The sequence below is a fragment of the Dermochelys coriacea genome, chromosome 1 (genome assembly GCF_009764565.3).
Source record: "Dermochelys coriacea isolate rDerCor1 chromosome 1, rDerCor1.pri.v4, whole genome shotgun sequence".
Lineage (NCBI taxonomy): Eukaryota > Metazoa > Chordata > Testudines > Dermochelyidae > Dermochelys > Dermochelys coriacea.
In genome coordinates, this window is record NC_050068.2 from 220,912,508 (window position 1) to 220,935,902 (window position 23,395).

At 44.1% G+C, this 23,395-nt stretch overlaps 1 protein-coding gene across 1 annotated transcript; it reads left to right on the forward strand.

Moving 5' to 3' along the window:
• Positions 1-326: 326 nt before the first annotated feature.
• LOC119855398 (elongation of very long chain fatty acids protein 4-like) lies at positions 327-23,013 on the forward strand. Its single transcript, XM_043506229.1, has 7 exons — positions 327-441; positions 10,844-11,031; positions 12,941-13,021; positions 14,031-14,086; positions 19,267-19,382; positions 20,266-20,393; positions 22,031-23,013. The coding sequence occupies exons 1-7, from the start codon at positions 327-329 to the stop codon at positions 22,199-22,201; spliced, it is 855 nt and encodes a 284-aa protein (XP_043362164.1). The 3' UTR covers positions 22,202-23,013.
• The last annotated feature ends 382 nt before the right edge of the window (positions 23,014-23,395 follow it).

Below are 23,395 nucleotides of genomic sequence, written 5' to 3' on the forward strand. Positions count from 1 at the left end.
CCCCATTTCAAAGAAGATGTAGAGCGTTCAGAGGAGAGCAATTAAATTGATAAATATTTTGGAAATTAAGACCCAGAGGGAGGGATAAGTGAATGGGGCATGACCATTCTGGATGACGGACAGTTGAGGGGAAACACAATAAAAGTCTGTACATAAGGGGTTGTTACAAAGAGGGCAGGGATCAATTATTCTCATTAGTCAGTGATACCAGAACAAAGAGATGGGCATAATCTGCAGCACGGAAAATTTGGCTGCATATGGTAAGAAGCTATGTCTGCTAAATTCACCATCAGCGAAGTAGGTGCTACTGCCTTGATTTCGGCTATATGACCTCCTTTGGCTTCACTTCTGCCACTGATGTTGACCACGTATACCATGGTGAATTTGACTTTAGAACTCAACGAACTTTCCAGGCAATGGAACAAGTTGCTAAGGGAGATGGTAAAGGCCCCATGGGAAGAGAGATTAAAGACAGAATTTCAAATTCAGAAGGGATATATAGGGTGGTCTAAGTTAGACTCTGATATTCAGATTCCCTTTGGCATACTTACATCCACTTACCACTGAGTAAAGGAGTCACTCTAAGCTGGGGTCATTTACATGTAAAGTAGCTATAAAGGGGTAACCTACTTAGACATTCTGACACCCTCCTATTGTTTGTTTTCCTAGTTACTCTCCTCTCTTCTGGCCATTTGTAGACTCCCTCTATGCTTAGCCTCACTTCTGAGTTCAGACACCACCTGTAGTGGGATGGATGAGGGTTAATTAAATGAATCTTACTGCAATATGAATGGATGGAATACCTGGCTTATTGGAGGTCCCTTCCAGCCCAATGGATTCCATGTGAGAGTGTGGGAAATCTGCCTTACCATTAGAAAACATCCTGATGGGTTAAGATACTTTCTCTGCTTAGTGTAATCCCTTGTGCTGCAGCCACCTTACTATCTTTGTTATGCCAACTCACAAGCACTTTTTCAACATATGGCTGTATATCTGTAGAATCTTCACTCACTCAAATATCTGAGTGGGGGAAAAGGGCAAAGCTATAGGAAACGTGCTTAAATACTCATGTCTGCCATGTAAACAAATACTGTACGAATAAAGCTGCCCTCATGCTCCAGCCCTCTATTTCACCCTGCTTTTGTGGCTGACTTCTGACTGGCACATAGGGAATGCATTTAGCACAAGATCTATGTGGCAAACCTTAGCTCCAATATTCTGCTTGCCCCGCATGTAGGGAACTCCTTGGAAGTAGTTCTTTGGTATTGAAGCGGGAGTGGGGAAGACAGTAATTCTATTAAGAAAAGGTCAAAGGGAAATGCACAGTGGCCTCCTTGTGAAAAGACTTCCATAATTCTGTATTGGTGCTGATTGAATTCCATTGCTGAATTGCCAGCTTCCCAGAACATTATGGCAGACACTAGAATGTGAGCATATGCTCTAAGCTCACCTTCTTTTTTTATACAGTGGCAGCAGTTGTTTGGCTGAGCTGCAGGCTCTAAGAGCTGCGAGTGAAAAAGACCAAGAGCTAGTAACATGAAATACTAACATGTTACCATGTATTTGAGGAGGGGCAGATTAAATGGCTGTTAGGAGCCTGGCAGGGAAAAGCCACCCAAGAGCTCATTGTGTCAATGTACCCAAACAATGGGCCAGCCTGGAAATGCTCTTCTTTCATTTATATGGCTTCTGCCTTTGCAGGGAGCGAAAGGGAGAAAACATTTACGTCTGTGCTTTCCCCTCACCCACTATTGTAGTTTAGGGCTTGTTGTTAGAGTTGGTCAGGAATTTTTTGACCAAGTCTTTTTTTCATTGGAAAATGCCAGTTGATCAAAACCAAACTTTTTGTGGGACTGTGTGAGTTTTCAGAAAATTTTAATTAGAAAGGTTTCTTAGGTCAAGGGTGGAATTTCTGGTCAAATTGGAAGGGAGAGAGAGAGAGAGAGAGAGTGTGTGTGTATGGGGGTGGGGGGGAGGATATCTCTCTCAATTTCCCCTGTTGGCGCTGTTCCACTTTGCATAGCTAGAGAGAGAAGCTGGGTGAGGTAATAGCTGTTGTTGGACCAGCTTCTGTTGGTGAAAGAGACATGTTCCATTAAAGGATGTACAGAGACTTTTCTTCAATTCTGTGAAGCTCAAAAGCATCCTGGGACCAACACAGTCACAATAGCACTATAAATATTCATTGGGTCAGACAGAGAGAGACTGGCTCTATTGACCACCAGTTATGGGTAGGACACTTATCTGGGATGTGTTGAATCAGGCAGAGGAGAGATTTGAACTTGGGTCTCCACCATCCCAGTAGTGGGTCCTAACCACCAGTTTACTGAGTGGGGTGTCTCTGGGTGGGGTGTCTGCCTCACCTATTCTGGTCTTGGTTTCATCCCCCTGCAGAATGAAAACAAATTCTAAAACCTCAAAGTTTTTCCTAAAACAGAAGTCCAGTTTTCTAGCCAGCCCTACTTGTTTTGGCCACCAGGTCCTGAGACAGAGCTTCAGCATATTATATTAATCTGAATTCAGATGCAACAGGAACTTACTGAAGGTGTATGGTCTCTTGGATAGGGCACTGGACTGGAAATCAAGAAACCTATAGTTCTAATTCTGGCACTGGCTGACTTTGGACGAGTCACTTTGCCTTTCTGTGCCTCTCTTTCCCTTATGTCTTGTCAATTTAAATTATAAGCTCTTCAGGGACTATTTGTTGTTATATGTTTGTGCAGTACTTAGCACAAAAGGGCCCTAACGTTAGAGCATCTAGGCTCTTCTGTAATAAACATAAATAATATTTCAATACAGAGGACATGAACATTACTGAGATGACACTGCCAGGGGCCTATTTACAAATCTTAGTGGCTCCTGCAGGAAAAAATGAGGCCCAGAACCTAGCATGGACACTTAAAAAAACATGCTGAAAACCATTCTTTGCTTAGCTCCAGCAGGAGTTGTCATTTCCAGATACAGTCTGATAATGAATCTCCTGAGCTAAAGGGGAACCAATTTAACAGGGAGAAAAAAATTAGGGCAGCCAGCAGTACTGACTAATAAACAGTTTAGCACTGGCTATGATGCCAGGGACCCCGGAGGAGTTGTGAACATGATGGGGATTGAACCCTGGGAGTAAAGAGACAGCGGAGAACTGGTTACTGAGAGAACTGGAGGCCCAGAGGTAAAATATATCCCAGTAGCCAGTTATCAGCTGTCTCTTTACTCCCAAGGTTCAGTCACCATCATGTTCACAACTCCCAGAGTCTGGTCCCCATAATGATCTCCGCTCCAGGTCTGCCTTATGTCCTTATTGCTTTTGGGCTCCCTGGATTTAGTCCCCCTACAATGCTCTTAGCTCTGTGGACTAGTAGAAATCTGACATTTTCTGGCAGCTCAGCAACTCAATTTTTAATTTCTCCTCCTTGCCAATGTAATGGGATTGAGACTGTTGTTTGCCAGATCTCCAATCTGTAAGAAGTCTCAGACAACACAAGTAGCATGTAGCTCTACTGAGGTATCCCTGCTACTTGAGTATTTCCTAGTGGCACTGAAAAGAAGAATAAAACAGTGCAAAACATGGGCACTCTCTGTAGACAAAGAAATTCCCTTCCACTGTAGATCCCTCTGCTTTTTTTTCCTTTTCCACTAGTTGCTGCAGTCATTTTCATACGCTTGACTTGTACAATCTTCTCCTGACAGAAAGTCATTTGAAAGGCCTCCTTGCTCTCTGTTAGACATGAAGGGGGCAGTAGTATGCAACCATTTCTCCAACAGACAAATGAGATAGAGGTATGCATGTTAAATAATTAGCCATTCTTCCCAGTGTCAGTTACTGCTTTGTGTTGCACTGTGTCCTGTTACATGGGACAGATGAGTGCTTTCCTCTCTAAAATGTACCAGGTTGCTTTCAGATTAGATACATAGCTGGAGTATTAGGAATGCCTTTGATTTACTAATACAGACTGACACGGATGCTACTCTGAAACTAGTACATAATGACTTTTATCACAATGAGTCATAGAATCATGGGTCCAGTCTGACAAGGTTAAGAGCATATGCAAACCCAGCAGAACCAATGGGCCTCATACTTCAAGGTCCTGGGCACCTACTTCAGTAGGAGTCAGAAATAGAAGGAACTCAGCACCTTGGATGGTCATGGTGAGTTGAGTTGAGTAAGAGTTACTGGTGCATAATGTCATTCAGGATTTGGCCCATAGACCATAGAGATGAAGAAGGTTATGGTGCATCTAGTCCATATCTGAGTCACAGCAGAATTGTTTTCTACAGTATGCTATTTTATTCCAGAGGAAAGCACTGTCCAGTAGACACCTCAGCAGTCAGCCTTTTCCTGTGTGTACTCTATAATTTGTAGCCACTTTTGTGTGCATCAGACTAGCCTACAGCAGCAGTAAAAATCATTCTTTCCACTTGCCTTTTATATGAGGATCTTGAAGCATCTGTAAATGTTGATTACTTAAGGCGCTCACCCACCCTCAGATACACTTCTGGAACGCACCATGGCAGCTGTTTAACAGCACACAGCCTCGCTAGACCATAGTGGTTGAATTTGCCATTAGTATAAGGGGATGCAAATGCATAGAAGACAATGGAGTTGCAGTCAATGACACCAGTAGCGAACTAAGCCCTGTCTGTGTGAGAGAGTAAGTATGCACGGTGGTGTTGCTCTTCAGTGCTGGTTTCAGTACTGCTGCTGAAGTGTCATAAAGAAAATCCAGTTAAAATTCTCCCCATGAATGTGATCAAAGTTGAAGAGAGGTACAATATCCCACTAGTGAACTCCAGAGAACCCTGCATTCTGGTTCAGAAACTGCCCCAAACGTCTCATCTCTGCTTTTTCAGCCAGTTACACAGCACAGGACACAGTCTGACCCAGGCAAAAATCCTGGTACAACTGTTCGCTTCTCAAAAGCAAATCTGGCTCTTTGATGTGAGTTTTATTAACATGGTGTAAAACTTTCACACTTACCTATCATGCAGTGCACAAATAAATACCAGAAGTGGGACATCAAAAAGCAGAATCCCTTTTCCAATTGAAACAGCCAAGGGAATTTTTGGGGAATGGCAAGCCCTCTCTAAGTGGAATTTCACCAACTGGCTAGAGAATGGAGCACAGAAGCCTGACTTCTAATCACAAGACCACACTGCTCATCCCTGGTTTGTGAGGATGGGGAAGATGAGTTGAATAATTCATTTTCTTCCTCCTATAAATATCAGCCATATTCAGCTCTAGATAACTGGGAGTGTATGCACCAGAATTTCACTAGAGTTTCCTAGTCTTATCATTTGTTGTTACGATAAGTGCTTAGGAATCTGGGTCTCTAAGTTCAGTTTGTGGTGGTCACTGTACAAACTAGTAACAAGCAGGAGAGTCCTTGCCCAGATGGCTCACAATCTGTATGTCACACAGGGTGCAACAGCTGGATGGAACAGACAAACAGGGTTGTGGTGGGGTGGGGGGATGTGATACTAAAGTGACCAGAGTTTAAAAACAAGTCAAGGCTTGCCACTTGCCCAACCAATGCCAGATGGCAATGATTGGTAAGCATCATGGATAAGGTAGATTTTAAGGATTTAAAAGGGCTTAAGATGCTGGCTTTTATGAATTTTGATGGGGAGATTTGCACATGGGAAGGTGGAGGAAGCATGGCAGAAAGTACAATGGAGATTTACTTTAAAGGGAGATTTACTTTATAGTACTTTATAGGGAAATGCAGGCAGGCCTGCAATTGAGGTTGACATCACTGGAAGAGTGAAGATGGGGGGGTCAACATCTGCCATATGATCAGATAGGGGAGTTTTGTCTTTAAATTGTCAGGAGTATTCTACTGCAATATCTGTGGTGATGTTGGATTTATATGTAATAATACTTTGTACTTCTGTAGAACCTATTTTCAAAGGGACTCAGAGCACTCTTCATATATTAATTGATTAACCCTTACAACATCCCTATGAAGCAGGTGTTCTCTCCATCTTATAGACAGAGAAACTAAGCTATAAGGAGGTTTAATGAGTTTTCGAAGATCACACAGTGTATTAGCAGCAGAACCAGGAATAGAATCCAGGTGACTTGCCTCTACTCTTCTGCCTTAAGCACAATATTGTCCTCTCCACTGGGTGGAACTCACCCTATGCACAGAGCTTGGACAAGGTCTATGTGCCACATAAGTCTCATCTAAGCCTTCAAAGTAGGGCCTAAGTGGGACTCAAGTGTTACATAGGCTTGGTGCATGTCATCTGCCCAGGGGTGAATTTCACTCTTACTGATAGATGAGGTAATATCAATTGTGAATGCATGGGGATTAAAAAACAATCTCCCTTTTCCTGGTTTCAAAGGATAAGCTGTAGATAATACAGTTTGCTGTGTGCAATAGGAATAGTCAGTCAAAATTGATTTCTCAAATTATTTTCAGTGCTGATAGTGATTAAACTCAATCAGCTGTCCTGGAGGGAAATAAAAGGTGAAGATTCTCAGAATCATCGACAAGGTCAGATCTTCAGAGCTGTTCTTAGAGGCCTTGTGGCAAATAAATCTATGGTTCATTGTACTCCTTCTCTGATGCTGGGCAGCAGAACTATAGAGAGAAAGGTCATAGTTTTGATATTGTTACCTATCAGCTCTGTGTTCTTGAGGAACCAGAGCGCAGTATTCAGCCTGTCTGACTCATGAAAGACCTTTCTCCCCCCCCCCCCCCCGACCCCCTGGCCCAGCCTCTGTTTGAACCAAAACTGATCAGAAGAAAGACTTACAGAAAGCACTGGCTTTTCATTGTAAGACACACCTGAACCCCTCCGGACAAGGGTGACAGGATAAAGGAAACTCCCCTAGCCTCATTTGCATCAAGGATGGGACAGGAAGGCATCCCCAATAGCATATTGAATGGGGAACAGAGATTCCAAGGCAAGAACTGCATGGAACTCTGGGATCAGGAAAGCAGGGAAGTACTGCATGATGGGGCATCTCTGCTCCAGATGTTAATGAACCCACGCCTGCACACACCCAGCTCAGTAGTTATCAGACCAGTGCTAGTAATAAATCCTTTATTGGTATCCAAAATACTGAAGCTGCCTAATTGCATTATGAGCTCCCTCAAAGGAACACAGCCCATAGCCAGGAATGAGCAGTTCCTATTGTCAAGGCTGAACAAAGCAACTTGGGTATACTCCCTTGAGCCACCAGTTTACCCATAAACGCTCCGCATACCTAAGCTAAAGATCCCTGCAATGCCCCAAAATCCTGTGGGGTTTGCTCATCAAGAGGGTTACTACCAGAACAATTGTAACATGAAAGTGGGGATAGGGACATGCTGAACCTGGGACATATGAGGGTGCCAGCTTGGAGGTGCTGCTTGACCCAGCCTGCGGAGTCCAGGGGCATATAAGGGGTCAGCTTGGGAGTGCTGATTAACCCAGTCCTCTCAGACGAGCTCTGTTAATGTATGTGTGTGTGTGTTCATCTGATTCTGGGGCTGGAGGAACCCAGCCCTGGGGAACCTAGGTCCTGCAGACTAACTCCACTGGGAGGGAACTTGAAGAAGGGAGAAAGTAGAGCTCCGTATGAGAACAGCAGTGATACAAGCAGTACATTGATAGAAATTACAGAACCTGCCCTGCAGAAGAGTAACCCTAATAAATGAGCGTACCCCAAAGTAACAAACAAATCTGGTAACTATACTATGTCCTTATGTAGGTGCTACACAAACTGCAATGACTAGACACGCATCCTGCTGCTGGCAGCTAAGCGTGAGGTGTACCTGAGATGTTCCACTATCCAAAATGCTCCTTCTACCAGAGGCCTCCATCAATTATAGTTTAGTATGGTTAATATTCTCTGCTCTACAGAGCACTACGACAGGGACAAGCTTCTGGACACTTTCTCTCCTTCGGCTTCCCACATCTCTGGCAAAGCCATTGTAAATCATAAAACAGCCTTTGCTGCAGCTGTCCTTAGGGAGCCGAGCTTTGAATATGTGAGGAATTTAAAATGTCACAGGATGATCACCCCAGTTGATCGTGTTAGATTTGCAACTCTTGGGACATGGGTGCTGAAAGGTCCAGGGGGTTAGAACTAGGTAGCAGGGCCTTTCTCTTCTAAAGTTACCAGTTAAAATCCAGCCTGGGAGCAAAAGTGATCAGAAATCATGCTGAACTGTCAGCTATTCAGCAGCCTTTTCAAATGAATTGGTGATTTTGAGCTAGGTCCTACTGGAGTGGCATTCATCATCTTCATTATTATTATTTTATTTTATTATTTCTATGACAGTAGTCTGTAAAGGTCCTGACTAAAACTGAGGCCCCCATTGTGTAAACACATAATGAGAGGTACAGTTCCTGGCCTTGCATGGGAATTGCCCAAGGATATCATTAGGTGGCACTATGGAAAGTACAAACCATTAATAAGAATTGTCCCCCACTTGAGCTCACTTTTTTTCCCTGGACACATGGCAAAATCTCACTTTTCCCTACCAAGATCTTGAGCTTCTTTAGAGCCCTGAGCTATAGCCTAGGGAAGCACCAGCTTGTGGGGTGAGGGTAGGGATTTAAGCATCTTCGTTCTTGCAAAGGAAAACTCTTTAACCCTCATCCACATTTGTGGGGTAATGTTGTGCCCCATGAGCATACACGTTCTGATAATTCATGAAGTAGTGGTCCTCCAATTATACTGTTTTAGACATTGTCACCTAAGCACACGTACACAATTCAATGAAAATTTTAATTTAGCATAAAAACACTTTTTCTGTATCAAAAAGTGTGTGGGGTACAAGTGTACCCCAAACATGCTGCACCGTTATACTGTATTTTTAGTAATTCTATGTATACATGTTTGCTTCCAATGACAATATCTGTCTAGTATTGTAATACTGGCAACTGTTTCCATACTTAACAGGCTAGGTTTTTTTGCCTAAATGTAACTTGCATGTTTGAATTGATGATGTATATGTGGGGTAATGTTATACCCCACGAGGATGTATGTTGTGACACCTCATGAACTAGTGGCTATCCAGCTATGCTGTTCTAGGCATTGCATATGCTAACTGAAAATGCATTGTAGCAACAATGGTTACTGCATACAGTCGCCCTAAGTAGAAGCAAAAAAGAAAAGGAGTACTTGTGGCACCTTAGAGACTAACAAATTTATTTGAGCATAAGCTTTCGTGAGCTACAGCTCACTTCATCGGTAGAAGGTAGAAGTAGAAGGTATTCCAGGGATGAGTGACTATTGCATATTGGTTCACAGTGACTGCAACTCCTTTCTTTCAATTTGCTGTTTAGATAAAGTCTTTTCATCTAAAAATTTAAAGAATTGTTTTTGGTTTCTGAATGCATTTGGGGTACAAACTACAGTTAATGTAACTTTTTTCTTGACATCGGATTAAGGTTAAAGAAGGCAGCCCTTTATGGGTTCAGCGTGTGGCTCTGAAAGTCTGTCCAGCAAGAAGTGCACCTTGCTGCTTGTAAACTCTGAAATACCATGGAAAGTGACATATTAAAATGTGCATTGGTATGTCATGGCCAGGCTTGATAGACCAGGTGGTTAGAGTTCAGGTTTTGACTGCTGAAGACCCAGGTACAATCCTATCTTGGGTAACAAGTGAAATGTTGAGACAAACCAATGAACAATGGTTGCAGAGTTATCAGGGTGTACTTAGGAGAGACCCAGGACTGGAATAACAGGAGGTGCTGCAGACTAGCATGGCATGTCAGAAGTGGAATATGCTGCAGATCAGAATGAAGGTGTATTGGCAGCTCTGTGTGCTGGCCCAGGATTGGGATAATAAGAGAAGGTTGAAATCTGGCTTCAGGAGCATTTAGTGGCAGAGAGGGGGCTCAGGACTAAAAAAGAGGGAATTCTACAGGCAAGTTGAGAGGCATATTGCCAGAGCTGTGTGGGTCCCAGGACTGGAATAGCAGAAGGGCTTCTGAGTGGAGATTTAGGAGCTCTGGCAGACTGTGGAACCCAGAAGTAGAATATTAGAAGAGTTCTGGCATCAGAGTCCATGACAGGAGTAACAGGGGTCTCTTCAAGTGGATATCTGTGTAGACACAAGATCTGAAGGACAGGAAGCTGAGAAGATCAGTACTACGGAGCATTGCCAGCTCTGTGTAAGGAATGGGGGAATGGAAAAGAAAGGAGGTGATGAAACAAACTGGCTGAGTTGTGTGGATCTTCAGCACTGGGATAATGGGTGAGGGCTGACATTCATTGGCAGAGCTATATGTGTGGGGAGCTCAGGTCTAAAATAACAGGGGGGCTGCAGGGAAGGACTGAGGGGCATTGGCAGAGCTGTAGGGGGAGCCCAAGGCTGCAAAATCACGGGGCAGCAGGCCAGGATTGGGGGCCATTGGTAGAGGTTGCATGTGGAACTCAAGGATGGGAAAGATAAAGGGATGCTGAGGCACATTGGCAAAGCTACGTGGATGGCCAGGTCTGGAAGAATAGGAGAATCAGTGAATGAGGACTGAGATGTCTTTGTGGACCTGGGTGTGGGTTCTATGGCTGGTGTATCATAGAGTGCTACATGTTAGATTTAAGGCAGTACTTTTGGGGGATGGCAGTGCTGTAATCCTGCTGAGCTACCTCCTCATGGCAGCATTAACAGAGAAGTGTTCAACCTTCTTCCGCCAAAACACTGTGCTATGAGATGGGGTGTAAGAGGAACAAAAATAGTGTGGAGGTTATCTAGGAGACAGAAAAAATGTGGCACACCCCAGGGATGGAGGGGATAAATTAAAATCAAAGACAGGAGCAGTTTATTTAGATATAAAGTCTATTTTCCTCTCAAGGCCCATCAGCCACACTGTTCTTTGCTTTTGTGCAATGTGTTTTGCCTTGTAGACCTAAGGACAGACCCCTGGCTCCTGGTTTACTCTCCTCTTCCAGTCACACTGCTCTTCACCTTCTACCTTGTATTTGTGGCATTGGGACCACGCCTCTTGCAGAAATGGGAGCCAATGAGGCTAAAGGGTCTGCTGACTGCCTATAATCTGACCTTGGTGGCTCTGTCAATCTATATGTTCTATGAGGTAAGGATAATGGATCAGCTCCATTTGGATAAACATTTTGGGGGGGATTTCAAGCAGGAGCCCTTTAAACTCCTTCTCTGATGAACAGCTGACTAGGATATGTTTTCATTCTGCCACTAGAGGGCACATTCTACTCTGTTAAATATGTATTGTGGTGAATTCTCTATGGCAGAGGCTCTCAAACTGAGGGGGCACGGAATGTATTCTGGAGGGCCGGGGGGGCGTGAGAAGCTTTAGGGAAAAAAACTTACTGCACACATTGAGAGCTGAGTGGCTGGAGAGCAGCAGCTGCTGGCTGGGTGCCCAGTTCTGAAGGTAGCACTGCTGCCAGCAGCAGCGCAGAGATAAGGGTGGTAAGGTATTGACACCCTTACTTCTGTGCTGCCGCTGGTGACAGCACTGCCTTCAGAGCTGGGCGCCTGGCCAGCAGCTGCTGCTCTCCATTCTGCCTTCAGAGCTGGGTGGCTGAAGAGTGGCAGCTGCTGGACAGGTGCCCGGAGGGGGATGGGGATGGGGCATAAAATACTACAGACACAAAAAAGGGGGCGCGATCAAATATCTTTGAGAACCACTGCTCTATGGGTATTTCTACACTGCAATTAGACACCCGCGTTAGGAAAGGTTGCAACATGGGGCATGTCTATACTGCAACTAAAACCCCATGGCTAGCCTGTGCCCACTGACTCGGGCTAAGGGGCTGTTTAATTGCAGTGTATATGTTCCGGTTCGGGCTGCCACCTGAGGTCTGGGACTCTCCCATCTCTCAGGGTCCTAGATCCCAGGCTGCAGCCTAATCCTGAATGTCTACACCACAGTTAAACAGCTCCTTAGCCTGAGCCCCACACTCCTGGGCCAGCCATGGGTTTTTAGTTGTAGTATAGACATACGCTGTATGGCAAACACAATTTCTCCCATGTTTCAACCTTCCTTAATACACCATCCCTTTGAGTTTCAGAGAATTAATGCTGGTGAAAGGTCTCTTAATGACAAACCTGGAATATAATATCCGTTATGTAGCAGCTACAGAACACATGATGTACATTTGTCCCATACATTATGCCTCAGCCTGACCAGGTCTATCTCTGAGGGTGTGAGAGGAATTTTATTTTCCAAACTCTTGCAATTATGTTTGCTGAGACCTCCAACAAGGGTGCAAATTAGTGCCACTGGTAGTGGAAGGGATGTTTATTCTTATTGTTGTTGGGGTTTGTGGATGGGCAACTTTCCATTAGAAACCGAACTGATATCTACCAACTCTTTTAATGTGTGCCACTGAATACCCATCAAATGACTAGAGCTGAGTACATTTGAAATGAATGATCTAACTAATGAATATGGCTTTTTATTTACTGTTTTCAGAAGGATCATGAAATTCTCACACTTATTCAGAAATAATTGCAAATTTATTTAGCAAACAGTTTGAGTCCTAAAGATTGCTCACAACCGGTAAAAGTGAATATTCACTTCTCATCCTTGACCAGTCAGTTATAGGGGCCACGTGGTATGGTTTCAGCTCCCTGATTAGATGACGAATGCAACTTACCAACACAAAAGGAACGATGAGGTTTACAATCCAATATGCAATTCAAAATTTGCTTTCAGAGAATTCTCAAGCTTATAATTCACCCTTCATTCTAGAAAAGCTCAAGCACTCAAATATCTGAGGCAAAAGGTAATAAACATGATCATATAGAAATTCACTTTCAGAGTCTGACAGATAGAAAAAAAATCTGCAAATATTTGTAACTGTAGTGATGAATTTGAATCACTAGCAGCCTGTGCTGGATTGGGACTGGTTACCTAGCATTACAGTGTAAATCTCCTTGAGACCAAGGGAATATGAAAGATGGGATAGATGCAGGACAGAGAATGGGTTTCTCTTATTAGTTTTTTTTTTCTTTTCTTTCAGTTCCTTATAACTTCAGTCTTGGCCAACTACAGTTACCTGTGTCAGCCAGTGGATTACACCCAAAGCAAGTTGGGAATGAGGGTACAGTTTCATACAGAACTAGTCTTCAGTCCCTCTCATTCTTCAGAGATAGATGGGTTGCTTTGCTGGAAGAATGGTGCCAAACTGCACTCTGGCTACCTTTGCATGTCCTAAGAAAGCTTTTGCTCCTATTCCTCTATTTTCAAATCCATTTCACTAAAAGATTTGCTTCACCACTCAAGGAATCTCTCTAACTCATGGCACATGGATAAGTCTGTGTTTTCTGCCCGAGTTTCATAAAAGCTTATGGATTCAGTAATTTTCATTACAAAATCCATGATTTTTTTGATAATTCTGTAGTTTTGCCATGTTCCTATTTGTCTGCAAATACAGCCAGGCTTCGAATGAGTATAGGTGTGGATCTGGATTTGTGGCTTGGGCCCGCCTCCCATGCTGATGAGTCCACTGCTTTGCCACGAGGCTGAAAATACTTGGCAATCAATGAAATGATACTCTGCCCTTGCCCCACCAAAAATAAACAAACACATCAACCAACCAACCAACCAACCAAAATAAATAATGCAGGCTGAATTTTTACCTGTGAAAAGGGAGATCCATAAAGTCCACTAGGAACTTCACTATGCCTATAGATTTTATGTAGAAGGCAGTCAGATACAAGGAAGAAGGGCAGCTGTATAAGATCCTCAGGGGACAATGTACTGAAAACATACATCAGCATAGCTATGTCTCTCAGGGGTGTGAAAAATCCACACACACCCCAGAGACATAGCTATGCTGGCCTAACCCCCAGTGTAGACAGTGCTTGGAAGAATTATTCCAAACGCCTTGATCCATCACTTGGGGAGGCGGATTAACTACAGCAATGGGAGAGCCCCTGCCATCATTGTAGTGAGTGTTTACACTGAAGCACTACAACGGCGCAGCTGCGATGCTGTAGCTGTGCTGCTATAGCATTTTAAGTGCAGACGTTCCCTAAGACAAACAGATATGTGTTGAACAAGGATTTTTGTCTCGGTATCAGATGGCATTTCCTTGTCTTTTCCAGCAGATGGCGAGAGTGTGTTGGTGGTTCTTCTTCTCCAAAGTCATCGAGCTGCTTGACACGGGGCCTAGCCAAAATAACGGGGCTGAGGCTCTGTAATAAACCGTTGGCTCTGAGCCCCCTCATGGGACAAAGACATAGTGCCAAGGCCAATGCACTGTATTGAGACTGCTGAATTGGAATTAATTTGCAAACTGGATACAATTAACTTAGGCTTGAATAGAGACTGGGAATGGATGAGTCATTACACAAAGTAAAACTATTTCCCCATGGTATTTCTCCCTCCCACCCCACCCCCCACTGTTCCTCTGATATTCTTGTTAACTGCTGGAATTAGCCTACCTGCTTGTCACCATGAAAGGTTTTCCTCCTTCCCCCCCCTGCTGTTGGTGATGGCTTATCTTAAGTGATCACTCTCCTTACAGTGTGTATGATAAACCCATTGTTTCATGTTCTCTGTGTGTGTGTATATAAATCTCTCCTCTGTTTTTTCCACCAAATGCATCCGATGAAGTGAGCTGTAGCTCACGAAAGCTTATGCTCTAATAAATTTGTTAGTCTCTAAGGTGCCACAAGTACTCCTTTTCTTTTTGCGAATACAGACTAACACGGCTGCTACTCTGAAACCTGTGATTATGCAAGGCACTGAATTTAGCCGTATAGAGTGGAAATCTGTCAACTTCATGAAAAAACTCGCACAGATACAGACAGACATCATCTTCCTCTCCAAATGCAAACAGATGGACATCATACCGAAAGGACTGAAGGTAAAAAATCCATTACAATCTACATACCACACAGACTGTGCTGACAGCTTGTGCCACACACTCTCAAGGAAACTGCGGAACCACCTGATCAACATCCTCTACAGCAAACAGGGAAAGATTAAGAATGAACTCTCAAAACTGGATACTCTCATAAAGAACCAACCTTCCACACAAACTTCCTCGTGGCTGGACTTTACAAAAACTAGACAAGCCATTTACAAAACACACTTTGATTCTCTACAAAAGAAAAAGGACACTAAGCTATCTAAACTACTATATGCCACAAGGGGCCACAACAATGGTTCCCGTAACCCACCCAGCAATATTGTTAATCTATCCAACTATACTCTTAGCCCAGCGGAAGAATCTGTCCTATCTCGGGGCCTCTCCTTTTGCCCCTCCACCCCCACGAACATGATACAGTTCTGTGGTGACCTAGAATCCTATTTTCGACGTCTCAGACTCAAGGAATATTTCCAACACACCTCTGACCAACATATTAACCCACAGAGACCTTCCTGCCAACACTACAAAAAGAAGGATTCTGGGTGGACTCCTCCTGAAGGTCGAAACAGCAGCCTGGATTTCTACATAGACTGCTTCCGCCGACGTGCACGAGCTGAAATTGTGGAAAAGCAGCATCGCTTACCCCATAACCTCAGCCATGCAGAACACAGTGCCATCCACAGCCTCAGAAACAACTCTGACATCATAATCAAAAAGGCTGACAAAGGAGGTGCTGTCGTCATCATGAATAGGTCAGAGTATGAACAAGAGGCTACTAGGCAGCTCTCCAACACCACTTTCTACAAGCCATTACCCTCTGATCCCACTGAGAGTTACCAAAAGAAACTACAGCATTTGCTCAAGAAACTCCCTGAAAAAGCACAAGAACAAATCCGCACAGACACATCCCTGGAGCCAGGACCTGGGGTATTCTATCTGCTACCCAAGATCCATAAACCTGGAAATCCTGGACGCCCCATCATCTCAGGCATTGGCACCCTGACAGCAGGATTGTCTGGCTATGTAGACTCCCTCCTCAGGCCCTTCGTTACCAGCACTCCCAGCTATCTTCGAGATACCACCGATTTCCTGAGGAAACTACAGTCCATTGGTGATCTTCCTAAAACACCATCCTAGCCACTATGGATGTAGAAGCCCTCTACACCAACATTCCACACAAAGATGGACTACAAGCCGTCAGGAACAGTATCCCCGATACTGTCACGGCTAACCTGGTGGCAGAACTTTGTGACTTTGTCCTGACCCATAACTATTTCACATTTGGTGACAATGTATACCTTCAAATCAGCGGCACTGCGATGGGTACCCGCATGGCCCCACAGTATGCCAACATTTTTATGGCTGACTTAGAACAACGCTTCCTCAGCTCTCGTTCCCTAATGCCCCTACTCTACTTGCGCTACATTGATGACATCTTCATCATCTGGACCCATGGAAAAGAAGTTCTTGAGGAATTCCACCATGATTTCAACAATTTCCATCCCACCATCAACCTCAGCCTGGACCAGTCCACACAAGAGATCCACTTCCTGGACACTACGGTGCTAATAAGCGATGGTCACATAAACACCACCCTATATCGGAAACCTACTGACCGCTATTCCTACCTACATGCCTCTAGCTTTCATCCAGATTATACCACTCGATCCATTGTCTACAGCCAAGCGCTACGATATAACCGCATTTGCTCCAACCCCTCAGACAGAGACAAACACCTACAAGATCTCTATCATGCATTCCTACAACTACAGTACCCACCTGCTGAAGTGAAGAAACAGATTGACAGAGCCAGAAGAGTACCCAGAAGTCACCTACTACAGGACAGGCCCAACAAAGAAAACAACAGAACGCCACTAGCCATCACCTTCAGCCCCCAACTAAAACCCCTCCAACGCATCATCAAGGATCTACAACCTATCCTGAAGGACGAGCCATCGCTCTCTCAGATCTTGGGAGACAGACCAGTCCTTGCTTACAGACAGCCCCCCAATCTGAAGCAAATACTCACCAGCAACCACACACCACACAACAGAACCACTAACCCAGGAACCTATCCTTGCAACAAAGCCCGTTGCCAACTCTGTCCACACATCTATTCAGGGGATACTATCATAGGGCCTAATCACATCAGCCACACTATCAGAGGCTCGTTCACCTGCGCATCTACCAATGTGATATATGCCATCATGTGCCAGCAATGCCCCTCTGCCATGTACATTGGCCAAACTGGACAGTCTCTACGTAAAAGAATGAATGGACACAAATCAGACGTCAAGAATTATAACATTCAAAAACCAGTTGGAGAACACTTCAATCTCTCTGGTCACTCGATCACAGACCTAAGAGTGGCTATACTTCAACAAAAAAGCTTCAAAAACAGACTCCAACGAGAGACTGCTGAATTGGAATTAATTTGCAAACTGGATACAATTAACTTAGGCTTGAATAGAGACTGGGAATGTATGAGTCATTACACAAAGTAAAACTATTTCCCCATGGTATTTCTCCCTCCCACCCCACCCCCCACTGTTCCTCTGATATTCTTGTTAACTGCTGGAATTAGCCTACCTGCTTGTCACCATGAAAGGTTTTCCTCCTTCCCCCCCCTGCTGTTGGTGATGGCTTATCTTAAGTGATCACTCTCCTTACAGTGTGTATGATAAACCCATTGTTTCATGTTCTCTGTGTGTGTGTATATAAATCTCTCCTCTGTTTTTTCCACCAAATGCATCCGATGAAGTGAGCTGTAGCTCACGAAAGCTTATGCTCTAATAAATTTGTTAGTCTCTAAGGTGCCACAAGTACTCCTTTTCTTTTATTCTGTATGTGGCTGATGCCTTTCAGTACACACTCACTTTCTCTCTCACACACACACGCTGTCTGCACGCTTCAGGGAATAATCCTGACACTGTCATGGGATGAGGACACAGCTTCAGGGTAATGTCATATGGAAACCACTTGCCTTCAAGCCTTTAGCCTTGCCACTGGCATCAGCCCAGTAAGTTTCCTTACAAGCATTGGCTGTGCCTTCTCTGTGCCAATGACTGCATACCTGACATCGTATTCTCTGAGTGGACGTTCCCTTTAAATCTAGGATCAGCCCCCTTTACACAAACATACTTTCTGATGTTTAGGTAACTCAGAGTGTCAGGGGTTCATGCAGGGCTGAAAGGAGAAATCTGAACCTGAGCAATGGGTGGGTGGGAGAGGGACTGGTGAGGTTACACACCCACACGCTGGGAGAGTCCAGTCCCCAAATGTGGGTGCAGGGTTAATTTCACCAATTGGTCAAATCTATTGTAGCGTCTGCCCGTTTTGCAGTAGACTGAGCCTAGTCATTGTCCTCTGACTAAAGTATGATATTAAGCTGAAGAGTAAACAGCCTAGGACTATGTAGGGTGCCCCAGACTCTCCACTGCTGCATGTGCATTGACAAGATGAGATTATTCCAGGCCACTGATCCTGGGATAAGGGTTTGTGCCCCAAGTGAGTTTTACCTTGAATTTCCATCATGGAGGCCAACTGTTCCATAGTAATATACCAGACCTTCCCTTGTACCTCAAATGGCAGACTGGACCCTATGGGGGAACTGGTCAGCAAGGGCAGGGTGTTTGCTGGATTGCCTAGAACCCCTAGAACCGATCCTGGCTGGGGAATACTTTGACACCTTCTATGCCCAGATTTTATTAGTGTAGGGACTGCCTATGAACTGGATCAACTGGAGTGAAAGTTGCATGGCTAATGGGCTGGCCTACCCCTCTGCATTCTGAGTAGCAGATATAGGCTGTTCCCCCAGTCATAGAATCATAGAAGATTAGGGTTGGAAGAGACCTCAGGAGGTCATCTAGTCCAACGCCCTGCTCAGAGCAGGACAAACACCAAACAAATCATCCCAGTCACCACTGCCCAGAAAGCAGTTCTTCTGGGTAGTGACAAAGCAGCATATGATTGGTTGATATCACCCTCTTTCCTAATGGGAACACTATCAGAGCCTGGCTGCTCGATGTGATGCCTCCCCTGGAGATCTGTCTCTGGTGCTAGTAGACTATATGTAATTTGTGCTTCTGCATCATGGACCTCAAACAAAACCCCAGATCCAGACACCTCCAAACCACATGGACGTTCAAGTCTGGATCCAGATGTTGTGTCTTGGGCCCATCTGTATGGGTAACCACTGAGAGAGTCTGCAGTGGAATCCCAAGATACAGATGGCTAAGGCTTTGTGGAAGGCCTCTCCTCTTCCAAATAGCATAAGGTCTGTGTGTGTGTTGGATATGCCAGTCCTCAGCTTGGCTTCTAAAGAGAAGGATGATATGTCACCAAGATGCAAGCGAAATGGAGTTGGGGTGCTTCAAGTCAAGTGCTGGCTACCCGTAGCCCCTTGTACTCCTAGGCCCTGTCTAAACATACAGAAAAACTCAAGACTTTCTCTCTTCTGACTTCTTTCAGGTCTTCTTCATTCTGCGCAAGAAGCCTGAGCAGGTGACTTTCCTGCATGTGTATCATCATGGCACCATGCTCTTCAACTGGTGGGCTGGTGTCAAATACGTGCCTGGAGGACAGCGTAAGCTTCACTTCACTGGGCATACTTTGTCTCCCTCTCTCTTGTTCTGGAGATAATTTGAACCCTGCATCTTGACTGGCTAGTGGACAGAAACCTCACTGTACATTATCCATTTTGGTAGTGAAAGATGAGGGTATCACCACTGACACCTGTTGGATGCTTTTTTGGACTGTCCTGTCCACCTTTAGACTGTTCTAATCACTGCCTCATCCAGGACAAGACTGCCCCATTCACTGCCCAGACAGAAATGAGAACACCAAGTTCAAGGCCTAAGTTTGCACCTACTTGTTTTCCTTCCCAGAGCAGGACTGCCCTCATTCTCTGTTCAGCTAGGGCCTGTCCCATTCACTGCTGTGCCCAGATACAGACTGTCCCATTCACACTCCAGCTCATATCCTGCCTATTCCACACTCCCTGTCTAGCCTGACTGCCCCCTCTCATTAACCCACCCTAATGCACAATGCTAGAACTATAGAGCCAAGCTTGGCATAGGAATTCATGGTGCTTTTGCATGGGAAGCAGTTTTGTAAAAGGCCTTGGTATCTGAGTGATCTGCAATATCCAATCCAGCATTCCCTCCTCTGTCTTGGGCCTCCTGTCTGTTCCTTCTAGAAACCAGTTATGGCTCGGGCCCACACAGAGGGAGCAGGGTGATGTAGGGTGCTCCTTGGAGGGTGTGAGATGGTATAGGATGATGGGTCATGTTTCTAGGACATTCTTGGTGATGTTTAGTAAATGAAGGATGTCACACGTATATGGGTCACAAGGGAACAATATTTTGGACATGTTACCTAGGGGACTGTGTCTGTCAGTACAGGAGGACGAGTCTGATAGACTCTGTGTGCCTTGTTCTTCCTGCTTTCCTGTATTCTCTATCCCACAGCCTTCTTCATTGGGATGTTGAACTCCTTCGTGCACATCTTCATGTACCTGTATTACGGGCTGGCCAGCCTGGGACCACAAATGCAGCGCTACCTGTGGTGGAAACGCTACCTCACCATCCTGCAGCTGGTAATTAATTCCATACATCCACCTCCTCCCGCCTCAGCCCTGGGATAGGGTGGCACCAGTTTTCTGTCTGTCCCCTCCCTGGCTCTCTCATCCCTGGTCTAACCTACTGGAATGGCCATCTCCCTAGGTGTCCTACTGCACTTGATCAGGGAGAAGTCTGGGTTGAGTGGTACTCAGGAATAAACCAAGAGACATTTCATAACTTACAGTGACTTTTTCCAGACCAGCTTTATCCCCATGAGGGGAAGAAAAAAAAACAGAAGACTTTTACATGTCCGTTACCCTCCTCACCCCAACTTATAAAAGAGTTTTCTGCATCACAGCATAGCACATTTCAGCTAAGGACTCTGGGGGAAGATCATTCCAACCACTGATCCTCATCAGGAAGACTTGACTTCTTGTGTATGGTGGCTGTCTCCATACCCCATCTCTCCGCTCCCAAAGTCCTTAACAAGTAGCTTGATTTTTGTGTGTGGAAGTGTTGAGTGATTACTGGAGTTTGTGGGAGCTGTGGTTATCCAGTAACTGTGGAAATCCGACCTCCTTTTATTTTGATTCTTTTGTATGGATTTAGGTTGTATGCACCCAGGTTTAAAAAACAAAACAAAAAAATGGTAGGCCTTATCTCTTAAATTGTTTTTTCTTGGCTTTCTCCTTTCCTCATCTCTGAGGATGTGGCAAATCCTGACATTTCAACCATGTGTTTCTCTGGTTGCTTAAGGCTCTGACATAAATAGAAAAAGTCCAGAGAAGGGCAATGATTACAGCCATGTGCCTGGGGAAGCAGGGAGTTAATTCCACATACAAAGAGAGATTAGGAAGACTTGGATTATTTAGTTACTAAAGAAGAGTAAGAGGAGATACTGTAAAATTAAAATAATAAAGGGTGTAAAGAAGCCTGTTACAGAGCTCTTATTTACCATGTGCTGTAATACAGGGACAAGAAGGCACTGCATGAATGAAAGATTTAAACAATATAGAACAGAGCAAAGGAAATACGTGTTTATACAACATACGTTCAATGTATAGGACTCCATGCTGCGAGATATTAAGGCAAATGGCTTAGTAAGATAAAAAATGGATTGATGCTTATATGAATAAGAGTAATAGCTGAAGTTACACTGGCTAAGCTAAAATGTAAAGGGCTCTCAATCCAAATGCTTAAAGGTATAATCTGAACACCATCTGGTGAAAGGAAGGATTCTCCTTACCTTCAGACACCTATCCAAAAGCATCAGTTACTGGACAGTAGCAGAGAAGGGACACAAAAGAAGACTGTCTAGTGATCTGCTCTTGAAGGGCATGGGGCAGGATACTAAACTTTATGAACTAATTTCCTGCTCCCCCATGGCAGTGAGCAGGATCCAGTACTTCATGGACCCATGATATCCTTCAATATGGTGGAAGCTGAATATCGGACTTGATGAATAAATGGTTTCTTCCACTATGGTGGGAGATAGGATATCTGACCTGCTCCAGTCTAAAAGAAGGCTTGTTCTGGACTGAGTGGACCAATGGTCTGTTGTGATGTGGCTAGTGGGGAATGCTGGACTGGAAGGACCAATAGTCAGTTGTAGCTTGACTATTTTGCTATGTAGCATCTCTAATCCTGCTTCTGTTTTTTTCCCCCCTGGCAGTGCCAATTTGTGGCAATTGCTGTTCACTCTTCCTATAACCTCTTCACAGAGTGCCCATTCCCCGATGGCTTCAATATCGCAGTCTTCCTCTACATCCTCAGCCTCATTGTTCTCTTCCTGAACTTCTACTACTGGACCTACACCAGGGGGAAGTGGGAGAAACTAACATGAGGAGAGGGGCATGGTCTGAGGACATTGCCGGAATTCACATATACTCCACTACCTCTTCCGTGATTCCACTTAGAAGATGTATTTGAAGAGAGTGAGGGAGAATCATACAAGAAGATTCTTGGCTGCCTTATCATTATCAGTTGGGAAGGGAAAAGGAACTAGAGGGCTCAGAAGACAAGTAATGGGGTACTGATGTTTGCTTATTGAACATTGGTACAAATATAAGCCAAGCTGGTAGATAATAGTCACCAACATTTGGTGGCCTGTGTGAAACAGGTTGTTTGTCTCAGGTCCAGAACTAGTGGGTAAGTGTCCAAAGCACAGTTGACATATTTGTTACAAGTAACAGCAGAGGCCAGGAACTCACTGGGATTCGAGAATGTATTAGCTTGTCATCCCTCCATATCAGGGAGCACATATTCTCTCTCCATATTCTATCCCTCTATATCCGGAGCACAAGAGCAGAGAGTGGACTTCATCCTGCTCTCTCTTTCACAAGTGTGTAACCCCACTGACTTCAGTTTACACCAGTGTAAGTGAAAGGAGAATCAGGCACTAACCACAGGAAACTCGCTCTGCTGCTGAACCTGCTCTCTGGCTCAACAAAAGTCATCAGTCTCCAGAGCTGTCAAGCCACCACTGACTTTCACCCTAAGTAAGAAATTAATGTGATGAAGGAAAATGTATTAACATACCATTTTCTGCCTTGCATGTATTTATCTTTTGATTATTGTTGTTGCAATAACTTTTTAGTAGGGATGTCAAGCGATTAAAAAAATAAATCATGATTAATCATGCAATTAATCACACTGTTAAACAATAATGGAATTCTTATTGAATACCATTTATTTAAATGGAAGAGAATATTATTTATTTAAATATTTTTGGATGTTTTCTACGTTTTCAAATATATTGATTTCAATTACAACACACAATGCAAAGTGTACAGTGCTCACTTTATATTTATTTTTAATTACAAATATTTGCATGGTAAAATAACAAAAGATATAGTATTTTTCAATTCACCTAATACAAGTACTGTAGTAAAATCTCTTTATCATGAAAGTTGAACTTACAAATGTAGAATTATGTACAAAATAACTATATTCAAATATAAAACAAAGTACAATTTTAGAGCCTGCAAGTTCACTCAGTCCTACTTCTTGTTCAGCCAGTCACTCAGACAAACAAGTT